The sequence below is a fragment of the Falco peregrinus genome, chromosome 6 (genome assembly GCF_023634155.1).
Source record: "Falco peregrinus isolate bFalPer1 chromosome 6, bFalPer1.pri, whole genome shotgun sequence".
NCBI lineage: Eukaryota > Metazoa > Chordata > Aves > Falconiformes > Falconidae > Falco > Falco peregrinus.
The window spans coordinates 93,523,082-93,545,461 of record NC_073726.1 but is presented as its reverse complement, the minus strand read 5'-3'; the positions used below and the strand labels follow the sequence as shown (position 1 = coordinate 93,545,461).

Here is a 22,380-nt window from a genome sequence, read left to right as displayed (position 1 = left end):
TCACTCTTCTTCAAGCTGCCATTTCTGCCTCATTGCTCTCTGAGCCATCTCCTAGACAAGAGCCACTTTTGGGCTATCTGATTCCCAAGACCACAGTGAGAGCCTGGTCTCTAACCCTTAAACCAGCGGGAGTCATTAACGTTGTTCTCTAAATAAATATCTATGTATCGCTGATGAAAGGTAGAAGAGACTTAGTTTAGAGACCAGGTCAGATGTTTCTGAAGTTGAATAGGACCCGTATCTCATCTGTTCTTGTTGCTCAGTTCAATCACTGTAACAATGAGGCCAAGGTGCTATGAGGGAAGGAGACTGACTCTGAAAGTCGTGGATTTGGAGGCAGGAACTGAAGAGAGAAGAACTGGAGAAATCTATTTTCTTAAAGTTTTCCCAGAGTAAGCTGTAGGTCTCATAGTTCCCGTCCCTCTGTTCTTGCCATGCCTTGGGAGGTTGCTACCAAGGTGCTTCCTGGTGGCTGGGTACCGCACAGTGCGATGACACCTCATGCAACAGCAGTTAGAGACAGGCTGTACTTGCTGTTGGTGGCAGTTCCTTGGAGCAGGATCAGAGCAGTGCAAGGTTATTTTGTAGTGGTTCAGTGCTGAATGGGAACATGAGGCTCGAACTAATTGTGGAACAGACAGAAATTCCCATCTAGGCAAACAGTGGTCATATAAGGAGAAAACCGTGTGGTAGAACTCTTCTCTGAGCCATTTTCTCTCTTCCTTGTAGCTTCCTAATGTTGTGTGTATATTTCCACATCAAACGCTGTAATTTACATGCTGGAGCTAGAGCCTGTGTATTGTATAGCCAGTTGGTGCAGTCAGCAAAATTTAAGGGAATCAGCTTGACTGAAGATAATTTTTTATTCCCAGTTCCATGCAGAGAATATGTTATATTACAGATCTCTGTTAGGGCAACCTTATGAACTCAAAAAGCAGTATTTGCAATAGGTGTGTGGGTATAATTGGATGGAAGTTAGCTGGTAATCAACTGCATGAAGTGGGGCTTGGGGAAGAGCTTTGGATGGCAAGATCAGGGTGATTAACAAGTCGGTAAAGTGACTACCCTTCAGTGCTTTTCTGTCTTGTTTCTCCAAAGAAGCATTCATTCCTTGCTTTTCTTAACAGGAAAAATCCGATGGTGATAACTAATGCTAATACTTAAATGCTTCTAAAAAATAAAAGTAGCCTCTATCTGCAAATGCATGCAGTCAACAATTTGAGAACCAAGCTCTAGGACAGCCCAAGGCTGTGAAACTGATTAAAATGGAAAAAAGTAGTTATAATTAACCCTTAAATCATGAAGTGCATTCTCTGAAAACCCAAGTTGCCTCATTGAAGCCAGAAAGGAGGTTAATAAAAAGAGCAGCACTTAAATGAAGATGTTTTAATATTATTAGTTCATTCTTTCTGTAGTATGTTTTGAAATGTCAGTTTCTCTTGTGGAATGAAAGGCAATTTCAAAATGCAGGGAATTCCCTTGGAAGAGGAACACTGTCTTTTAACCGACTGCCAGTGCTGCCACTGTCTCCTCATGGACAGCATAAGTTTGGATACTGTGAATATGAATAGCCTGCATTTTCTGCTTATGCTAAATATTCTTTAGTCTAAAACCCTCATAAAGTCAAAAGTAAAATTAGAAATGAAGACAGTAAGTATATTTTTTATGAAAAATTAAGTTCTTTACTGCAGCTGAAGAAAATCTTAACCCTTACTAAAGGGCTTTGCAAACTTCTGTCCACAAACAGCAGTTCAAGGAAGGTATCCTCAGCTTGTTTTTTGCCCTCCGTTGTATATTTTGGAGTGTTTGTGCATGGATTTTGGTTCACATATTTCTAGATGTGCCATGTAAGGCTACATTCTTAATTTAAAATGTAAAACAGCATTAGTATCAAATAAGCCTAAGAAAAGGGACATTTGTAGCTTGCTTTTGTAAGCCATTCTCACTCTTACCCCTACTCAACCCTTCAGGCCCTTGATTTCTTTTCCAGGGACCTGACAGTGCCTTCAAGGCCCTTTTGCAGCTCTCTGCTTCATTTGTCTATGCAGATTTGCAGATGCTCTGGCAGGCTTGGTCAGCAAATGTCAAGGTTATTTGCCTGATTGGTGGCATTGCTTGCCTGGCCACTGCTAACACTGTGCTTGGCCTCTTTATCATTTTCCACCCATCAACAATCAGAACCTGGTATGTAATAAAACTTTCATTTCAGATGAAAAAGAAGCAAGATCAGCATTGCTTAGTAGATGAGAACATGGTTTTAGGGACATGCTTATTATGTCTTTTGCTGAAATACTGTTTGTGAAGAAGTTTTTTTTTTTCCTTCCCTTTTTTAATGCCAAAATAGTATTCAACTTTTTCCTTGCTGTTTTCAAACTTTTTCTATCATGAGATTACTGTGAAATTTGAAATATTTTTTAAACTTAGCTATTGACAGTTGTACTCGAGAAGGAAATGTCAGTTTTCAAAGAATTTTTACTACCACAGGATTTCTTCACCTAGAAGGTAATGATGTGGCCGTGTTCAGGGATTCTTAAAGTCAAATCCCCTAACCATGGAATTCTCTGCTTAGAATTTTGGAAATAGAGCCTTTTACACAGTGCTTGAGAAAAGTTTGCTGCTGTGCCCAAGAGCTTGTAAATTAGCCATTTTTTTCCTTTCTGAAGACTTAGGCCTTTTGTACAGATAAAAGTATACTTGTTAAAGGTAATCATACTTGAAGGTGAAAGCATCATGTTTATTTCCACATAGATAAAAGTGTATTGCAAGGATCTGTGCACAGTTGTACTGTGAGAAGTTTCCTGAGATGTTAGGGTGAAATTGCTAAGAGTGAAACCATACTTACCGAGCAGTTATCTTCTCTTTCCATCAGAGTAGATATATGTTATGGGCAGCTGCTGATTCTTTTTCTCCCTCTTCTTTCTGCAGTCTTCTTTATTTACTGTATGAAAATTCAAAGGGAGTAATTTTTGTATTACTCCAATTCTGTTATTTTTAGGAGATTTTTCCCTCAGGCAAGCAATGGATAACATACACAACAATGCATATGTTCACATTTTTCATTCTATAATGCTATTAATATTCTAGAGCTACGTTTTTGTTTCCAGGTGTTAAATGTTAGACACTTGAGTGTAATTACCAGTGTTTCTTTGAAAAGCACACGGATCACTATAAAAATCGTCAGTTAAGTCAGATCTTGTGGGGTAGGAAGAGATTTTATTCAGGAGCTGTGTTGTACTTAATATGCATGTAATTCAAGTACCTAATAAGCAGGTGGAAGAAAGAATCTGTATCTTTAATTAAAAAAAAGTCTGTGGAAACACAGGGCAGTGGTGAATTAATTTTGATTGGGAAGATAAACTAGGGTCACAAGCGAAGCTGTGAGGCTTCTCTAGCCAAGTATATATGTCATGGCAAAGAGAAATTTAAAGGAAAAAGCACTGTGGTTATCTAAAAAAATGCTGATGTGGCCACCTCTGTGGGCTGGAAGGGAGCTCAGAGGCTCCCCAGACACCTTTAGGCAGTACCTAAGGAGTCATTGAGAGGAGGCTGGTTAGCTGTTCCATAGCTTCCTTTTTTAATTAGTGCAGATCCTAGGTACCTACTGAAGATGATTCAGCTCAGTCCACTGACTGTAGAGGTTGTTTGAGTAATTAGGCTTCTAATTTGGGCACCCTATCTGAGCCTCAGCGGCTTAATAAAAATTAATTAAAATAAGCATTTCTTCCCTTTAAGGACTATGAAGTTCTTAACTTGGATACCACTAGGAAATGTGTAATCAGAGCATGGAAGATCAGCTTCAAGACTCCTGGTGTTTCCATGATAAACAAGGAAGTAAATCCCTTTCTTTGGAGAGCATTCAAAATCAACCTTTGGATTGTCATTGTAAATTTAGAGAAACCCAAAAGATAGAGACACAGCCCTACCGAGATAATCTGAAAGAAACAAGTGATCAAGCCAGCTAGAGGAAACCTTTTACGAATTACTTTGTTGAGGAAGAATTCCTTTAAGCTTAGTTATACATTAACACCTAGAGCCTTTCTCTCATAATTATGTTAATAAACTGAGCAGACAATTAAAAAAATCCACAAGGCTTTATTACAAATTCAACTCATCTTTGAATATATTTTTAAAGTATTTTGGAGTCATTCAAAATAATCTCAAGTAGTAACAGAGGATAAAAGGATATACAGCAATTATTGAAATTATTTATATATTTAATTAAACATTTCTCTCTGCTGCTTGTGCCCCAGTGATAATTTTTTTGAAGAAAAACACATTAACTTCATAGTATTAAAACTCTGAGCAATAAATTATGTGTTGCTCTCTCCCATTCACTTCCCATTGGTGTGTAGAAAGATTGCTATGAGTGGCAATTATTGTAATTATTGTCTAAGAAAGAAGCTAGGGATATTATGTCAGGCTTGAAAGTGTTGCACAGGCATTGAGTGACAGCTTTTCACAACAGCGTGGTGAGGTTTATCCTAGTGAGATGCATGGCCGTAGCTGCAGGGGCATCGTGGTGGCAAAGGAGTGATGATTGTAGGGGAGAGCTGAGGGGGAAAGGAGGGGGGAGGCCTCTTGCTTGGCGTATAACACTGCTGTGGTTCCCTGCTTACCATGAATGAGAAGTATTCACTCCACTTTTTGTGCTCTGCCTAAATGTGGTGAATCAGTGTGCAGCACAAATTAATTGGAATAGTAATTTATTGACTCTCCCAGATGTGCTTATTTATCTTTCAAATACTTCTCACTGAGAGATAATATTGAGCTGTTATGTGTCAGTGCAAGACGGGCGAGAGCAGGAAAGACTGTGGCTGCAAAGGTACAGCATTTTTTCTGCCCTGAAGAATTTTTGAGGTGCATTTATTTTGCACCTAGATGCTTTGTGTGAGGAAGAAGTATGGCAAATATGAGGGAAATCTGTTGATTCAAGTGTAGCAGAGGGAGGCTGTAACCATGTAATGATTTCTGCTGTGGAATAGGCCTGGAGGAGTCAGTTAGCAGTGAAGGAGGAAGAAGAATTGTTCCAGTGGGAAGAAACAAGATGATTTGGAAAACTTCTTGGGGCAGTTAAAACAAATAGAAAGAGTGAAAATCTGGCATTGCTACAATTTCAACTTCTATTAGTAGAACAATTTAAAATACGTAAAAACACTTTGTGGCACAGGGATAGACATTATTTCAAATCTGTTGCAAGTACAAAACAGGGATTACATAAATTCATAGGGAGACTGTAAAAGGAATGGATTGGGGTATACTCTCTAGCAGCCCTAGTCTCATGTTTGTGGATGCTGGAGGACCATGCAGAGGCCAGGCTGGCAAGCTGACTCCAGGTACACCTCTGCCTGGCACTGGAGACGTGGGGAAACATGGGTTAGGTGAATGCTGGTCTGCTTCAGTGTTTGTTCTTGTGTTTTGAAATGTAGTTGGCACTAAACCACACAGAATTGTTCTCTTGAACTGCACATTCAAAAACATCACAAGTGTTCTTCCAATAAGGAGGGCTGTCAGGAACTCTTGATTAAGAACTGGCAAGTTTTATATTGTGTTGACAGCTCCATTGTTTCTGTTTGCCTCTGTGGCTTCTGGGAATGAGATACTTGGACCAGTATCAGAGTTGGGCTTTCTACAAAGTAGTGCAGGATGGAGCATCCCCTCTGCAGCGGATCAAGCTCCTGTCAACTTTTAGGGAATAGAGTGTTGGAACTGCCCTTGGGTCTCCTGTTGGAACTGGGGGCTTATGGGACTTACAGTTCTTCATGCTGCCTCTGGTTTGCTCTGATTTCACAGAACTCAAAGAAACAGCTACATTCCATTCATGGAGAGGAAGAACCTGCCAGGCTCTCCTGTTTCCTTCAGGAGGCTTGTGCAATGCCTGAACAATCCTAGCTTTTTTCTGAATCCTAAAGGCATGCCCGAGTTCCTCCTGCTGAACTCGGGCAGATGCATGGTTCAGATGAGTGGTTGACTGCTATTTGACGTCAGGTTCTGCCAGTTGTATCTGTCAGACTGGATCAATCTGCCTTACTTTCTGATCTGTGGCTACACATTGTCTGCATACTGAGCTAGAACATGCTTCAGCAAAAAGCTGTCTAAAGATTCATGGGTGGAATCAAAAGGATTAGAAAGCAAGAGGGTTTCTTTAAAGCCTAGGTCCAGCAGAACCAGTGGCCATCAGAGAATGAATATAGTTTATCTAGTTGTCACTGTTCTTGAGCAGTTTCAGAGTGCCAGGCAAACCCAGAGGAAAAAAACAAACAACCCACTCCATTCTAAGGAGATCTCTATTAGCTTTGTCATATGCATGGCCACCTCCATCAAGACTCAAGACATAAGCCATTGGGGTACTCTAAAATAAGTGACTACACAACCCTAGGGGTAAATCTGCTTCCCTTCTAATAAAAATGTGTACATTGATGGAAGGGAATTTTGGGTCAGTGTTGATCTGTTCAGCAACACTAGTGCCCTGTGGCTCTTCAGGTGTTGTCATTAACAGTGCTTGAACTTTGAGGGAATCCTTTATTTGCATAAAGAAACTGCTGCGGAGTTACTGGCTGCCTGAAATACTTAATTATTGCCACAGTTCAGATACAGGATGGGCACACAGCAGCCCTCTTTGTGACCGAAATCTCACAAGCGCAGACCTGTACAAGTGTCGGTTGTCCCAGCATATATGGGAGCGCTATCTATCCCCTAGCACTGAGCGTCATTTGCCTGGAGGCTATACTGAAGCATTTATACTTCAAGACTGAGTTCAGAAAACGTGACAAATTACAGCACTGACTCTGCCTGGTGAGAAGAAACAGGCTGTAAGCAGTACCAGTTAAAGCAGTTGTACTATGTTTCACATTCAGGGCTCTCCAGCCTGAGATGGTTTGTGTTTGCAGTCTTGTGTAGAAGAAGCTTTGAGATGCTGGGCAAGCACTGACTCTTCTGTTGAGATATACAACAGAAAAGAGCAAGGAAGATTCTGACGATATATGAGGAAGAAAAAAAAAATCCCCAGTAGTGGTTCATCACTGGAACAGATGCCCAAAGAAACTGAGGAATCTCCATCCCTGGAGATGTTCAAAACTTGCCTTAACAAGCTTCCCGAAGAACTCTTCTCCCTCACTGCTTGTTCAGCTAGGAAACCAGGATTCTTGAAAATATCGGTGATGATTGTGTTCATCTCTCTTACTGGGTTCTTGAACATAATTAAATTTTGGTAATCCAGCTACTACAGTGGTGGTACCAAAGTAAAATAAAAATCATGATAGCATTGGTGAGTAACATAAGCAGATAACCTGGAGACTTCTATCTCCTGCCTCTTGGATCTTGGTACTAAACCAAAGACAATATATAACTGGCCTGTTCTGACTGCTTGTGATCATCGCTGTTTTGTAGGGTTAAATGATTAGAAGACATTTGGATCCTCAGGAACTGTCATGTTTTTCAGATGCTTTATGGTTTTCAGGAGTTCCAAGGAGTTGGAAATCATTTGGCTAGCCAAGGAAGTATATGCCCAAAAGTGGTTTATAATCCTTTATGGAAGGGTTAGCAGAAGAAGGGTTGACAGCTGGTACATGGGTGGGAACGTCTACCTAGCTGGAAGAGCATGGATGAGAAAGGGTATTGAAGGAGGTTTGTGGAAGCATCCTGTGCAGGGAGAGTGCACTACTTCGCAGTTGGTTTGGAGGAGAATGGGGGATAGTGGATTCTGTAGCGAGGGGAGGTAATCTGTCTGAAAGTGGCTTTGGGAAGGAGTAACAAGCTGAGAAGGCTGTGGAAAAGTGCTTGTATGGACAAGAGAAGAGGGTGGTTTAAAATTTAGGATGGTTTGAGGTTTGCGTTATAAGTAGTTTGGTGTAGGGAAGTTTGGTAGGAGAACTGAAGCATGAATGATGAGTGTCTTTGGGTGTAGTCGTACTCTGCACACATCAAGTGGTTTGGGGAAGGGCAGGGCAGTAGCTGGCAATTTAGGGGCTTGGTACTCTTTAATTCTTGCTTCCCTCCTACTCTCCCTTTAAAACTTCTGTAACGTTTTCCTCTATCCTTCATTGTGGAGTAAGCGCTTTTCATTGAGATGTGAAAAGGCAGATTTAACAAAAAATGATAGATTTACCTTTTTTTTAACTCCTAAATCAAAACCAGCTTTTTGCTTTAGCCACAGCTTATTTCAGGGAAAAATAAATTTCCTGTCTAATCCAGACAAAGGCTGTATGATGCCTTCTGAAGAGTGGTGCAACATTGCTGGGATGCAGGTTCTACCAGGTTAAGCTGAACAGATATTGTAAGAGAGATGTGCACATGAGGAGGAAGGGAGAGCAACTGGTTTCCCTGGAGCCAGAAATTATTTTGTCTCTCCTTCTTGGTAGGAGCGTTTTTTTAGTTTTGTGTGTTTTGTTGGAACAAACTGATTTCCTCCTTACATATTACCCAGTATTTTCAGGACTTTGGCCTGAGATCCAGCAGCCAGAGCACCTGGGTTCGCTTTCCTGGTCTGCCACTCATAAGTTATGTGACATTGAGAAAGCCTGAACTGTGGGCTGCTTTCAAACCTTCTGTAAATGAGTGCAGTCCCATCGACTGAAAGGAAAGTTTTCTTCAGCTTATTTGACCTCTGTTTCTGCATTTCCTTGCCTTCAAAATGAATGTTTAGAAGTCCCCATCTCTTGGGAGTTGCCTGGCCTAAAAAAAGGCTTTTAGATGTTATAATATTATAGATTGCCTGGCAGTAAAAATGCTGAGTATTTATGACTCCATGTAGAGTAGTCATGCAGGCTTGGTTCTGGTGTGCCCAGTCTTGGTTTTGGTGGCTCAGACAGTAGTCTTCAGCCCTGTTCCTGGAGAACACTGCTATATGCTTGGGTAGTTCTTTCTGTAAAGAAGGGTTTCCTGATCATGCAGCCTGGAATTTTCTCCTTTCTACAGTTTCAGCCAGTGGTGATATTCTTCTGTGGTGCATACATGCTTCATAAGCTTATATGCAGTACCTGTATTATAGCCATCCTCCCATTTAATCTTCATTTTTCCTCAGTTATATTTAAGTGATTTTATTTTTCTCTTTCCTCAGAAATCATGAATCAAATTTTTTGCTTCTTCCTGTGGTCCCTTTAGTTTCCTTACATTTTGGTGATGACCAGGATGCCTTTGGTGCTTTAGGTTCTATTAGGGCCAGTGTAAGAAAGAACTGTTCCATCCCGTCCAGTAATTTCTCTCCCTCTTTACTGAAGCAAATACAATTACTCTCCTCTGCCTTTTCTCATACTGCCCAGGCTGCTTTTTCCTCTGCTGGGCCAAACTTTCTCAACCCCCCCATCGCTAGGTTTTCAGGTAATTGCAGTGAGGCTGACCCTTTTAATTACAACTCTTCTCCCCCCTACTTCAGCCAAGTTACTGAGCCATTTCTCTGTAGTGCTGAGACATTTTTCTTTCTCCCTAGCTATGCTTCACTGTCTCACTGAAAACACTGAAGTATTTTCAATGCTGTGCGCAAAGAGCACCTGAAGAAACAAAACATGCTGGCTTTTTGCATGTAACCTACATAATAACCATGTTATTTCTCTGGTGGGCTGAGAATCAGGCAGGTGGAGGCAGAAGCAGCTTGCTTACCAATTGTGCTGGATTGATCTAATGTGGTGCTGGATTAGGCTACATGCTGCTCCCTGACTGTGAGATAAGCCTGTATGTCAAGTTCTTAATGGTGGTGGTGGAGTTTTGTTTGATTTTGTTTGGATTTTTCCCCTCTTAATACATTTTCCTGGCTGTAACGTAGGCTCCCTGCTTGACCTTAAATATCACATTTGCTTCCTCACCTACAACATACTGATAGAAAAAAATATGTCCATCTTCAATAGTGTTATCAGTCATATGCTTAAAGGGAGAAATGTCTGCACCTGAAATATGGTTACAAGTGTGTCAGTGATGCAGATTGGTGTTGTCATAAATGGCGAAAACTCTCCTGTCCTGGCTACTGCCCTGAAGAGTTCTGAAAAGACAAAGTGTAACCTGTAAGAGAGAATTCTGAAAGCATGCAGGGGAGGTGCAATGGGGACCTTCCAAGAGACATGGCCAAAGGTGCAAAGGGTCAGGACTGAAGTAAGAATACAGCCTGTATTATGTGGTGGGTTAAACTGATCTGAGAACCCTGGTCTCAATTGATGCCATGAATGTCTCAAAATCTGTGTGTGCTGTTTGTGCAGAACAACTGGCACTGAAGCCTTGAGGGGCAGGAGGTGTGGGCATGTGGTAAATACTGGGTCTGTGCTACTCTTTTCTCACCTGTGTCTTGGAAGCAGTAAGTGCTGGAGTGGGTGCATAAAAGCTGCCAGTTCTGTATTTTTGTCACCTGATCTCTGTTTCCACCTTCTGTGTTTTTTTTTTTTTTAACCATGTTTCTGTGCGAAGGCCTCTGTGCTTTCATTTGGGAAGATACTAGAATACTCCAAGAAATCTCTGACCATTTCAAGGGAGTGCTGTGTATTTTTCGAAGATGTTGGTATCTACAGAGAGTCTTCATGAGTTCTGATGCTGGCATCCGTGGAAGAAGAGTGGTGGGAATGGGTTGGCTCTGGATGGTCTGCTTCTTTCATCTAGCCACCTCACTAGAAGGTAAGAACAGATTTTATACAATGTAACTGCTGAACAAAGTTTTCTCGGGGGGGGGGGGGGGGGGGGGGGGGGGAAGGAAGGTGTGTTCTCCACTGCTTCTCCTAGTCCAGATGAGCACTGAGCACATGCCTTTCTGTTTGATGGTTGATCACTAACTCATGAGATGTGAAAAGATACTAGTATTGTTTCTAGTGGGACAGGCAAACCCTCTTATGAAGGACCATTAATGAACATTTCTACTAGCTATCTCAGAAACGACAGTATCAAAGAATACATCTTTTGCCCTGGGAATAAGCTCCTTGTTTACGCTTTGCATGTATTTGGTTTTTGTGTTCCTGTTCTTGCACCATGTTTGTTTTGTGAAACAATCTCTTGATGCTTCAGCTGTTCTACAAGGCAGCGTACAGTGGCTGAAATCAGGATTTTTTTGTCTCTGCCATTTGAACAATTTGCCTCATACAATACATACAAAGAGAATGCTTCACGTCAACAAGAAGAGGCGTTTGTGTTCAGCAGCAGAGGAGAGGAGGAATAGAGCAGTGAAGGCAGGACAGAGAAAAGGTGAGCAGGGGAAAAGAGAGGCCAAGAAAAAGGGAGAAGAAAGAACAGATAATAAGAGGGATGGTGATGAGAGCAGGAGCTAAGAGACAGAGTTAGAGAAGGGCAGAGGTATCGTAAACAACCCTCTTATTTGTTCCAGGAAATATCCTTGCAGCTACATGTGCTCAGTGAACTGCACTGCTTTGTGATGAATGTTCATCTCTTGCATATGTGAAAGCCTCAGCAAAAGGAGAGGAGGGAGAGAGGGAATCAAAGGGACACAAGGAAGAAAAGACCTAGAGAAAGGAAAAGGAGAATAGTGTGAGGTCTAAGAAAGAGCAGGTGGATACTGGGAAGAAAAAAATAATGTTTTTTTTCTTATTGATAATGAAGAGGAAAGCTCGTTAAACCATCCCTTCTTTTATTAGGAGGGGAACAGAGTCAGGAGGAAAGTTCATAGAGGAAACAATTAATGTAAGATTATAATACAAATTCTTAAATCTCTTCAACTCTGTTAACTGCTGATTTAAAAATAATTTTACACAGTACTATGTTATTCCCTAGTGTAGCTGGTAAAGGAACAGAGATAGAAAAGGGAGAGTAAATGTCCATTCTCTGCAAATACGTAGTAGCTCAGTGATGCCTGTAGGAAAACTGACATTTTTGGAATTAAGTGATCACTCCTGTAAGTTTGTAGAGATAAAATAATTTAGAGAACACTGTGTGGTACAGCTTCACAGGTCACATGGTTGAGTGGCCAGGATTAAAATAAGAAGGTAAAATTCTGGCTATGGGGATGAAGCAGCAAATGTGCCCATGAGCTGAATTTCTCCTGTCAATTCAGAGTCAGGGGTTTCAGTACCTTATGTTGTGGCTCTACTGCATGGTCCTAGGTTTGCACTCCAAAGCTAATTTGCGTTCCAGAGGTGAGTGTTTTTGCTGTGGTCAAAAGGCAAAGAAGAATTATGCATTAGGGGAAGGAAAGTCTGGTGATAACTATGTAGAGAGCTTTGCTTTACTACAGAGTTATCCATAAAGAAGAAAAAAGGCCTGTGGCCATTTTGTTGACTCATTATTATATAGAGTAGAAACTTGAACTTCAGGTTTCACATTTAAGTTGAAAAATATAGGAAATACCTAGTTTGGTCTTTAGTTTTTCTAGGTTTCTTAGAAGTTTTAGATGATGTCTAAAGTATGTCTTGCCTCTAACTGAATAGGATTGACTGAGTGGGAGAATCAGTCAAGGTAATTTTTCTTCCAAGTGTTTCTTAGGCATTTGAGTTAGATTTAAACAGTCAGAATGCAAATCACCTCTTGTCAAAAAAGAAGCTGTGTTTGAAGTTTCCTAACCAGGGAAAAACAATATTCATAAAAACTTAATGTAAATCATTAAGAAAAGAGGGAGAAGCTGTACAGAAGGGAAGAAAAGTAGCCAAAGTATTCAAACAATCTTTCTGTGCGTTATGAATACAGCAAATACTTGTTATGCAGAATGCTTTTCAGATGTAAGGAAGGCAGTACCCTTTTACAGGACCTAATGGGACTTTAAACCCCTTCATGACTCAGAAGAAGTTCTTGTAAGCAATTCAAAATGTTGTTGCTGTTGCTGTTTTTAATGCATAAGAAGGAATCGTTAAGCTGAACTTGTTTGATACAGATCTAATATTCAGATGCATTGATTTCACTAGGAATGAGCATGTCTGTCCAAAATTTTCTAGATGTGATTTTTCGACTAGAAAAAAACCTTCATGGGAAACATGAGGGAAGACTGTTTTGCAAACAGAACACATTGGTAAACTTAATTAGCTTTATGAAAGGAAACAGGAAACAGGATTGTATAAAAGTTTTCATCAAGATTGCACTTGCCAATATTTATGGCTCTGCAGGAGTTTTTGAGGTTTTAGTTTGGGGAGTATTATTTTTGAGCTACATGCTGGGTGAAAAATAGATATTTTTTTCCCCCCATTTTCTCAAAAATACATAAAGAAATAGGAGTTTTGTTTCTGTATCTGTATTTTTGTTTTGTATCTATATATGTATGTAACTGCTGTTTACAGTTCATCTTTTCACATTTTTCTAGGTTAACCTTTCTGATTGTAGAAGTTAGTGAAGCATAGAATTTAAGAATGTCTGATGGGCTACAGCCAAAACAGCTGAGAGCAAGTGATAACTTGCTAATGAAATAGCTCTTACTAGGGCACAGAGCTGAATTTTCTGTGGCATATTGGTTTCGCTTTGACTAAGTTATAAATGTTTAGTGCTGTAAACGCAGGTGGAGTTCATTTTGCAGAGCTCATTAAATATGTTCCAAAGGAATGATGTGTTCTGCATGTGAGTGACTGCCTTGATTTTGCAGCAGGCTCTCCAGCCTGCAGAATGGCTGGACAACCTTTCTAAAGATCTTCAGGAGGGTCAAGATATAGAGAGGATAGTTCTTTTGCTTTAGTAGAAGCTTTTTGCATTAAAAGTGTCTCCTTGGCAAAAGGAAATATGCAAGAAAAAGGCTGTGAGGTCAGGCATTCCTATTTCACGTTTCCCTCTGTGTTTTCTATGAACTGGTTTTCATGTTATTGAAAATAATGTAATGATTGCTCAGATTGGCTTGACTTTGAAGCAGAGGAGAACTATACTTTCCTCAAAGGTAGTCTTTGGAGTTAAAAACACCATTGCCTTTTGTTTTATTATATACAAAGAAAGGTTTAAATGGATGTTATTTTACTTCAGGAAAATATAGAAAGTAAATTAACTTTTTACTTCAGTTGCTTGTGATCACGAAAATTATTAAAATCCTAGCAAAGATTTTCTGTTATGTTCTTCCCAGTTCTTTCCTGACACTTCCCTGCATGCCAAAATCTTTGCCACATGCTTGGAAAGCCCAAGACAGAGTCATATCCTGCTGTTGTAGATACTTGGAATGTGGACAGGACTGGGCTGGATGTGCAGCTTGTTTGTAAAGGGAAGGGTGTCAGCGTTATCCCCTTGGTCAGTCTCAGCGGCTCTGCTTGATTTGTTTTCTCTTGTAACAGATAACTGTCTAGTCCGGGTGCTCAGGGAGCCCTGTTGCCAGGCGGATGCTTGACGAGCTGCAGGCCAGCTCTTGCTTCTTGGAGGGCAGGAGGGGACTATTCATGCTGCAACTAACACTGTTTATATTCAAAGCTAATTAAAGCTTCAAAAAAAGGAGCAGCATTCCTGTAATATACGGTATCTGGGACTTTCAGTATATGCTTTAGTTAAATCTTGGTAGACACAAGCTCATTTTTGTAATGTTTTTGGAAAAGAAAAAAAGCAGGAAAACATACATAAACTTTAAAAAACACACTGTACTGTCATCAGAAGTAGTCAGTTTGACAGCAGTGTCAGTTGGGTAAGTTCTAGACTCAAAAGTGGGTGTTAGCAGAGTGAATCTCTTAAGCGTGGAAGAATATATATTATATTGTATTATTAGGTGTCATGGTTTAACCCAACCAGCAACTAAGTACCAGGCAGCCGCTCACTCACTCCCTGCTTCCCTGATGGGATGGGGAGGAGAACTGAGGGGGGGGGGGGGAATAAAACACATGGGTTGAGATAAGAACAGTTTTATAATTGAAACGAAGTAAAATATAACACTAATATTACTAATAGTAATTGTAATGGAAAGGGAGGTACAATTGCTCACCACCCACTGACCAGTTCCTGAGCAGCGGTTCCACCCCTGGCTAACTCCCCTGGTTCATATACCAAGCATAGTATGGAATTATCCCTCTGACCAGCTGGGGTCAGCCCTGGCTGTGCCCACCCCCCAACTCCCACCCCCCACCCCGGTTTCTTGTGCCCCCAGCCTGCTGGCTGGCAGGGCCTGAGGAGCTGAGAAGTCCTTGAGTTGGTATAACCACCACTGAGCCACAGCCGCAACCAGCCGTGGGCGCGAATCGAAAACACAGCACTGTAGCAGCCTACTAGGAAGAAAATTCACTCTGTACCAGCTGAAACCAGGGCTCTAGGAAAGCTGTAGATAACTTGATTGCATCTGCAAAGCTGAAACTAAGCATTTAATATCTTTTTTTAAAAAAAAATATATTTCCCAATGTCTTCATTTTCTGACATCAGCAGAGGAATTAGTGCAACGTGCTAATCCTGGCAGTCTCCCTACAGCTTTAACAAAAGAATAGGGGAGGTAAAGAGAACAATACCATCATTCTTAAGTCTTAGTATCTGTGCTACCTCACAAAAAGCTCTGTATTTCGGTATCCTAGACCATTTGGGTGTCATTTCTGTCTTTTACAGATGGCACATCACTCCTGATTGGGGTGGGAGAATTCCTCCGTGCGGATGATAACTCCAGTGTTCTGATAGTGTCAGCATTTTGCTCTGACACAGCAAGTAGTTAAAAATATTATACTTCATGGAACTTACTAAATACATATCCCATTGGCTGCTAATACCTTTTTTTATTAATTGAATATGAGTACAGAGGTAATACACGGGACTATTCATTGCAGAACTGACTTCACAATACAGTGTTATACAAGAAAAAATCAAACTCATTTTTCTTATATAGGTTGGTTTTGTATATATGCTCTTACATTAGGAGGCATATTTTATAACTCTGTAGCTTTTTTTTTTCATGTTAAATCATAACTGAGCTGTAAAAAGTAGCTATGAACAAGTGAGATTTTTTTGGCTACTTTTGTTTGGTTTTTCACTTGTTTCATCAACTAATTCTGAAAAATATAATACTTGATCCAGTATATGTCACTAGCCATTGATACTTCACGGCAATAGCTGTTTAATTTTGGAAGAAGTTCTAGTGTATTTAAGTCTTCCCAAATGTTTCACTCTATTCTGCCTGCAAGTGATAGACCCCATATATATTTTTTTTGTTGTTGTTGCATGATAAAAGGCTCCTCTCCCCACACTTAAAGGAGCACAAAGGAACAGTGAAAGGCAGGGGAACCCGAATAACCAAAGAGAAAAATGAGTGCCCTGACCTGGCTTCTCGCAGGAGTGTGACCAGCCTGCTGAGTGGGAAGGGAACCCATGGAGAAGGGGCAGTGGGGGTGCTCTCTGGAGCACCTTGCAGATCAAGAGGGTAACTGCCAGCAGGGGCATGGGATTTACTGTGGGATCATTTGGGGCTTCTGCAAAACTTGCTGTGGGTTGTTCAGGGGAGGAGCCATGGGCAGGGGAATGGAAGGATCAAGGTTCTTTTGGGGAGGATCAAGTGTGAGAAGATGGGTAAGGAGCCAGTCATGGGTAAAGGGGCAGCTGGTCAGCTGTAAGCTGTCAGGCCTTGCCCAGCACCTGAGCACCACTGTCTGCCCTGTCTTCTTATTAAATTCAATGTTTTACTAGTTACCTGGGTAAGGAGGCTTTATTTTGTGATAATGTGTGTATACAGACATTTAAATGCCAGCAGCTGGAGCTGAACCGCAGGTGATAAGGGCCGTGTATCAGTGTGGCTGGCAACTGGAGAGCCTGGAACAGATCAAAGTCAAGTGCCAGGAACTCAGGTTGGAGCACAAGTCACAGAATCTGTGTGTCTGTGAAGCCACCAACTGGAGTGAGCAAGCTCCTATGAGTGAGTCTGTGATCTCTGGTGAGTGTCGAACCAGACTGGCTGGTTAAGTGGGTTGGGAAGCCAGGGAGAGACTGGAGAGTCTCGGGGGTGAATGAGAGTACTGTCTGTGTGCGTGTCTCGTGTCTCGGTGATACAGCTGGAGAAACTATCTTACCTACTGAGGGGATCAAGGGGTCTAGGCCAGCTGCTGGAGAGACCCCAAATTCTGGGGGGTTCTTTGAGAGTCCTGTCTGTGTATTGCGTATCTCCATGCAGCCAGAGGCAAGGCGATCCAAGGGCTAGCTCCTGGGTAGGTTGAGTGCCCGAGGCCGGTCACAGGCGGGACCCATGGGGTGCGTGCCAGCACGTGTTTCGGTACGTTTGAGTGAGGTTCCGTGGCCTGGCACAGCACTGCAGCAGCTGGCTGCAGCTGTGAGCTCGCGTGTCTGTGTGCCTGCAACCTGGGAGAACGTGGGTCCAGGGACAGCTCCTGGGTAGACTGCATGCCTGAAACCAGTTAGTCGAAGACCCATAGTGTGCCTGTGTGTGCGTGTGAAGGGATGTATCAGTGGGTGAGGGTGTCTGAATATTAGGAACAGGAGAAGGGCTACAAGCTTCAGGTGCTTGTACGCATAGGTGCCAGCAAATGGGGAGACCACAGATCCAGAAGTCAGCTACTAGAGACTGGGTGCTTAAGGGCAGTTATTGCAGGGGTCCATATTTTATATAAATGTGTATGTATTTCCCACTAACAGACCTTCATCCTGACCAGCCAGAAAGGGGAGCAGGATGAGGCCGTTGGTGGTGCTGTTTCTGTTTGCATGACCGGTGAGTGTTTCTGCCTGTGTTGATCTTCGTGGCTGTCCATTTGTATGCATGTAGTGCCTACATGTGCTTGTGTGTGTGCTTGTTGGGAATGCCTGCTCTGCCTTGCTGTTGGTTGGACCTGGAGACTTGAAGCTGCAGAAGTCTTGCTTATGTGAGGTTACTGGAGTTGGCAACCCCTCACAATGCACAAACCCAGAGAATGCTTCCTCTTTCCAGCTCTCTTAAAGAGCATTCAGTGTCTTCCTACTTGTTCACGTTCAAGGCATGATCATACAAGGCAGAGTAAGCCCAGCAGTATTTCTGTTTTTTTCAAGAAATCTGTTAAGCTGGAGAATGTTACTGCTTGGGGCATTCTGCTGCATAGCAAAGCAAACTCTCTCGACCTTTTACCCTAGTGCCCTTTGCCGATGTACATGTACATTTGAATATATTCAGAATTCAACTGGATGAGGCCTTGAGCAACCTACTGTAGTTTAGCCTGGCCTTGGGAGAGGTGTTGATCAGGATGACCCTTCCAGCTTGTTTCATTCTGTGGTTCTATGGTCTGGTCATTCTTAGTGCCAGCTTCTCATCCCACAGGTAAAGGGATCCTTTCGCTGTCTTCTCAGGATCAGCTTTCTTCTCAGTGGCTATAGTTTGCCTGGTCTTGGGTTCTGTAATTCCCTCTTGTACCACTCTAATGTTAAGACACCGTCAGGACAAATGTTCTTCAATCTAGAAAGCTGTTAGGCCATCTCTGCCTTCGTGAATATTGTCCAAGGCTCAGTCATCCTTGAGTGAGTTGTCATCCTTTGAATCAGGGGAACATTTTGCCTGTAACACAAGCACCAAAGTGTGTTGCTTAAAAGTATAGGATAACCAAAATCCAAAAATCATGAACATGCCTATTCTGAACAGCCTGATCTGTAATAGCAACTTTCAACCTCTTCCTGGTTGATCTTGATGTTGATGTTACAGTATAGTGCAGCCGAAGAGATTGGTTTGTGGTGGAAGTATAGGCTGTTATGAGCACGAGTCTTTGGGATTATGTTTTTTCACGCTTTCTGGCCTGTAAGAATAGACAACACTGAAAAGAGAGAGTAATTAATTCTGAATTTTGTTTTATGAAGAGTGTAATGAATCCATTTGACACTTCTATAAAAGATGATGGTTTTATTTTAGTTTAGGGAAGAGAAATACAGGAGAATCTCTCCTCATCTATTTTTCTCTTTGAAATAACAGTCTTAATAAGAAATTGGAATCTCATTCTTCAAAAATGTAAGATTAAAGCAGAAGTCAAAGAAGAATGTAATCATTTTGTGTGTTTAAATGATCCAGATTGCTCAGATACCATGATTATTAATAATTTTTAATCCAGAGTGGAATACGGTTCTGTCGGTCTTGTCTCTAGCAGCATCATAGAGTGACCTGGACCTGTCTTTGATCTGTCCTTGCAGTACCCTCGATTTTGAGCAAGATAGAAAGCAAGATAGAAAGGTCGTAAGCAGTTTTTCTTCTGGGTTGGTAAATTCAGCTGAACAGATCATTGCTGTCTGCACTGGAGAGCAGCAGAATACTGGTCTGACCCCACATGCTGAGGATGTGGAATGCTACATCAGTACTAGCAAAGTGGCAGAGTTAAGGCTTATACCTGTACACTTGATGGTATGTAGTCATTCATACTGTTAAATCATTAGCACAGTCATGGGTTTGGCTCATGCCAACTAACCTTATCCCAAACAGTGCCTAAGCATAGATCAGAGGTTAGTATGGACCAAGGACCATTTCTGAGAGATGGTTTGGATGCAGCCATGCAGTTCTGTGGGTTGGAGTTTTTAGCCACGTGAACATGAGCCATACCGTGCAGCTTGTTCTCAGAATTAGAGAGCAGTCTAACAGCTTGTTAGATTCATGAGCGTACATGCAGCTAGTGTGACTGGGTATTTGTTTTGAGGCATACAGCCAGTGGGAGAGGGAGGAAAAGAAGTAAAATGGTGGGGGACTTTTGACCATAGGTCACTGAATAAGATTTATGCATACAACATTCTTGTGTACTTTTCTTGTTTTTCTAATGCTTCCTGACTTAAAATATTCACTGTGAGAGGGACAGTTCTGTCTGCTTCAGGCTGCCTGTATCTGTTCATCTGTGAAATACTCATATGTTTGATAAAGATTACCTTGCTCACTGGTGAGAAGCCGCCTGGAGAATATGCTTTGTGCTAGTCATGGCAGAGCCCAGGCTGCTAAGCAAGATTTCTCTGTGTTCCCTCTTCTTTCCTTTATTACTTTTTATCTGGTTTTCTATGCCCTGATTAACTTTTCTCTATTTTAACTTCTAGAGCTTCCATGGGATACTTGATTTTATACTTTGCTAAGTAGGAGACTCAGACCTGATTAGAAAAAAAAGTTCATTCTTTGTTGAAAAATGACCTTGTATATTATTCCAGTATATCAAAGCCATGTTTGGAAATTCAGTGGCAAAGTACTGGCATGACCGAGTGCAGCCCATGGGCCGGACTGTGCCATTGGGACAATAACATGCGTGGGGGATTGCCAAGTCCCTCTGCTGCCAGGACAGCCTAGAGGAAGATTATACCTGAAGGAGGAACTGGCTTTTCACAGGCATTTTGCCACACAGAGGAGCCATCTGAGCTGAGCTATCCTTGAGTGCCGAGCTGCTCAGCCTTTTGTGGGTTTTAGGTATTTTAGTGAGGTTGTGCTTTAGCTGTAACCAGTAGCTCTTTCCAGTTCTGGCAAGCCAGCCCAGATATTTTGCACTGCTTCTGAAGCAAGGAACTGCATCACCTCCTCAGGAAGCTCTGACAAATATTTGATCTGCTGTAGGAATATATGGAAGATGGGTTTGGGGGCATCGATGAAGCCTGAGGTCTGGATAAACTTGCTCACTTGATCACGTCTGCTTTAGTATGAGTCTAGTCTTTCCTTTCCGCTGATTGATGTGGAGTGAAGCCCCAGGACCACTGATAGGGATAATGAAGTCAGGACTCCATAATTTGGAAATAGAAACTATTGAGCATCTTTCTTGCATAAAACATAGAACGGTCATATCATTAAATGTGTGCAAAGGTAATAATGAATCTTGTTTGTAAATAAACTGGATGTTGCTGTTGGGTTTTGGTTTTTTCTATTTGTTTTTTTGTGTTGTGTTTTGTTAACAAAGCAACAAGGTAAAAAGATGAGGATTAAAATAAGCAAACAAAAGAGACTGATTTTTCCAGAATTTAATAAAAAGCAGTCGATTTGTACGGTATATATCAACACATGTAAATACCTTCTTCTTCCCCTATGTCCTCACTATAAATGTACACAGAAAAGTGCACATGCTTGCACACCAGTAACTTCCAGGGTGGTCTCAGACCTTGACATTCACTTCTGCAGAATACTATGTGTATAGCTTGTCACAGTCTCTTCTGTATTTCTCTGTACCTGAACAGAGAATAACATCTCCAAGAGCTGACAAGCCTCATACCTCTCTCCAGTGGTAGATTCAGTAACAATGGAAATGCAAACTAGTTGTGGGAATAAACTAGGCCTGTGAAGTTCTGCATGTACCCTACTCCCAAGCAGTATAATGCAAGAGTCTATGTAATACTGATTTTCAGATAAAACTGGGACTTGTATGTAGGCTTGCAGCCTAATGGCCCACTCCAGGGCAAAGTGCAGCTGTTACAGGATCAGTTGGGTCATCATCCTGAACTCCCACAGAAACCTGGTTCCAGAGCTGGAAACAAAGAGTGTCTTGGCCTTATGTCCACATTTACACCTGCAAATAAAATGGGCAGCCGTGGTCCTGAGGAGACTGGCGTGTATTCATGTGACTCATCTCTCTGTCCCACCCTGGCCTTTCCGAACAGAGGGTGGCCTCATCTGTGCTGCCCATGGCATTACTCGTTCTGTGCTGTCAGTGTGCTTACACTGCCTGCAAAAGTTTTTGCCTGGACAGAATATTGCCAAGCAACTTGCTAACCATGAGTTAGCATGATTATGTGTCCAGTGCCTCTGCCTCTGTCTTGGCCCTGCTTAATTTACTAGTGTGAAAGTAGCCTGTCCTATTTAATCTCAAACCATGATTGTATGTTCTGTGAGTGTGTAAGCTGGCTACAAGACACGTGCTTGGAGGTTTTTTTCAGAGACAGTCTTGTGAGGGACAGATAAGATTGTACCCTGACTTGGAAAAGCACAAAATACTTTTTTCTTATTTACTTTCTACATATAAACAGAAATACTTCTGGATACAACTGGAGAGACCTCAGAGATTGGCTGGACCACCCACCCATCTGATGGGGTAAGCATTCCCTTGTTGTCTTCTTGATGGCGCCTCTGATAGGGAGGCATACATGTGTGCATGCATATGGTGAAAAAAGGGGAAACTGGAACCAGTGAGAGTTACGGATTTTGTACATATGAACAATGTGAACATGATACGTTGTGCAAATACAGATTATTAAGAGAAGAGGATGCTGGGTGGGATACTATTGCCACCTCCTTACCCTCTTCCTTCCACCCTCTAGAGACTAACATTCTGTAGTTTCCTGGGTCTTCCCTCACACCTATGTTGTAAACTGGAATTTTTGTAAATTTTGTATTGTATTGTACAATATTAATATTGTAAATAAAAAAAATGTAAACTGGCTTGCTTCCAGTGAGTAGCGACCTCCCCAAACTCCCAAGACCTTGGTAGACGATCAAGAGGTGTGCTGCTGTAATATCCGCTAGCTCTTTCAGTACTCTGGGATGAATCCATCAGGCCCCACGGACCTGTGAAAATTCAGCTGATGCAGCTGGTCCCTTACAATTCCAGTGTCCACAAATGGAAAGTCACTGTCCCTGCATCCATGGTCCTCTGACACAGGGGACTGGGAAGCCCAAGGTCTATC

At 41.8% G+C, this 22,380-nt stretch overlaps 1 protein-coding gene across 5 annotated transcripts in view; it reads left to right on the top strand.

The window, feature by feature from the left end:
• Positions 1 to 22,380, top strand: part of LOC101916413 (ephrin type-B receptor 5) — a 94,104-nt gene that overhangs the window by 22,658 nt on the left and 49,066 nt on the right. For 4 of the 5 annotated variants that reach the window (XM_055808066.1, XM_055808064.1, XM_055808063.1 and 1 more), the window contains exons 2-3: positions 10,390 to 10,593; positions 21,724 to 21,788. In XM_055808066.1, coding sequence (XP_055664041.1) covers positions 10,500 to 10,593; positions 21,724 to 21,788 — 159 coding nt within the window. In that variant the 5' untranslated portion in view covers positions 10,390 to 10,499. Of the gene's footprint in view, positions 1 to 10,389; positions 10,594 to 17,430; positions 17,504 to 21,723; positions 21,789 to 22,380 lie in introns of those variants that run through there. The other variant, XM_055808065.1, reaches the window with a different exon arrangement.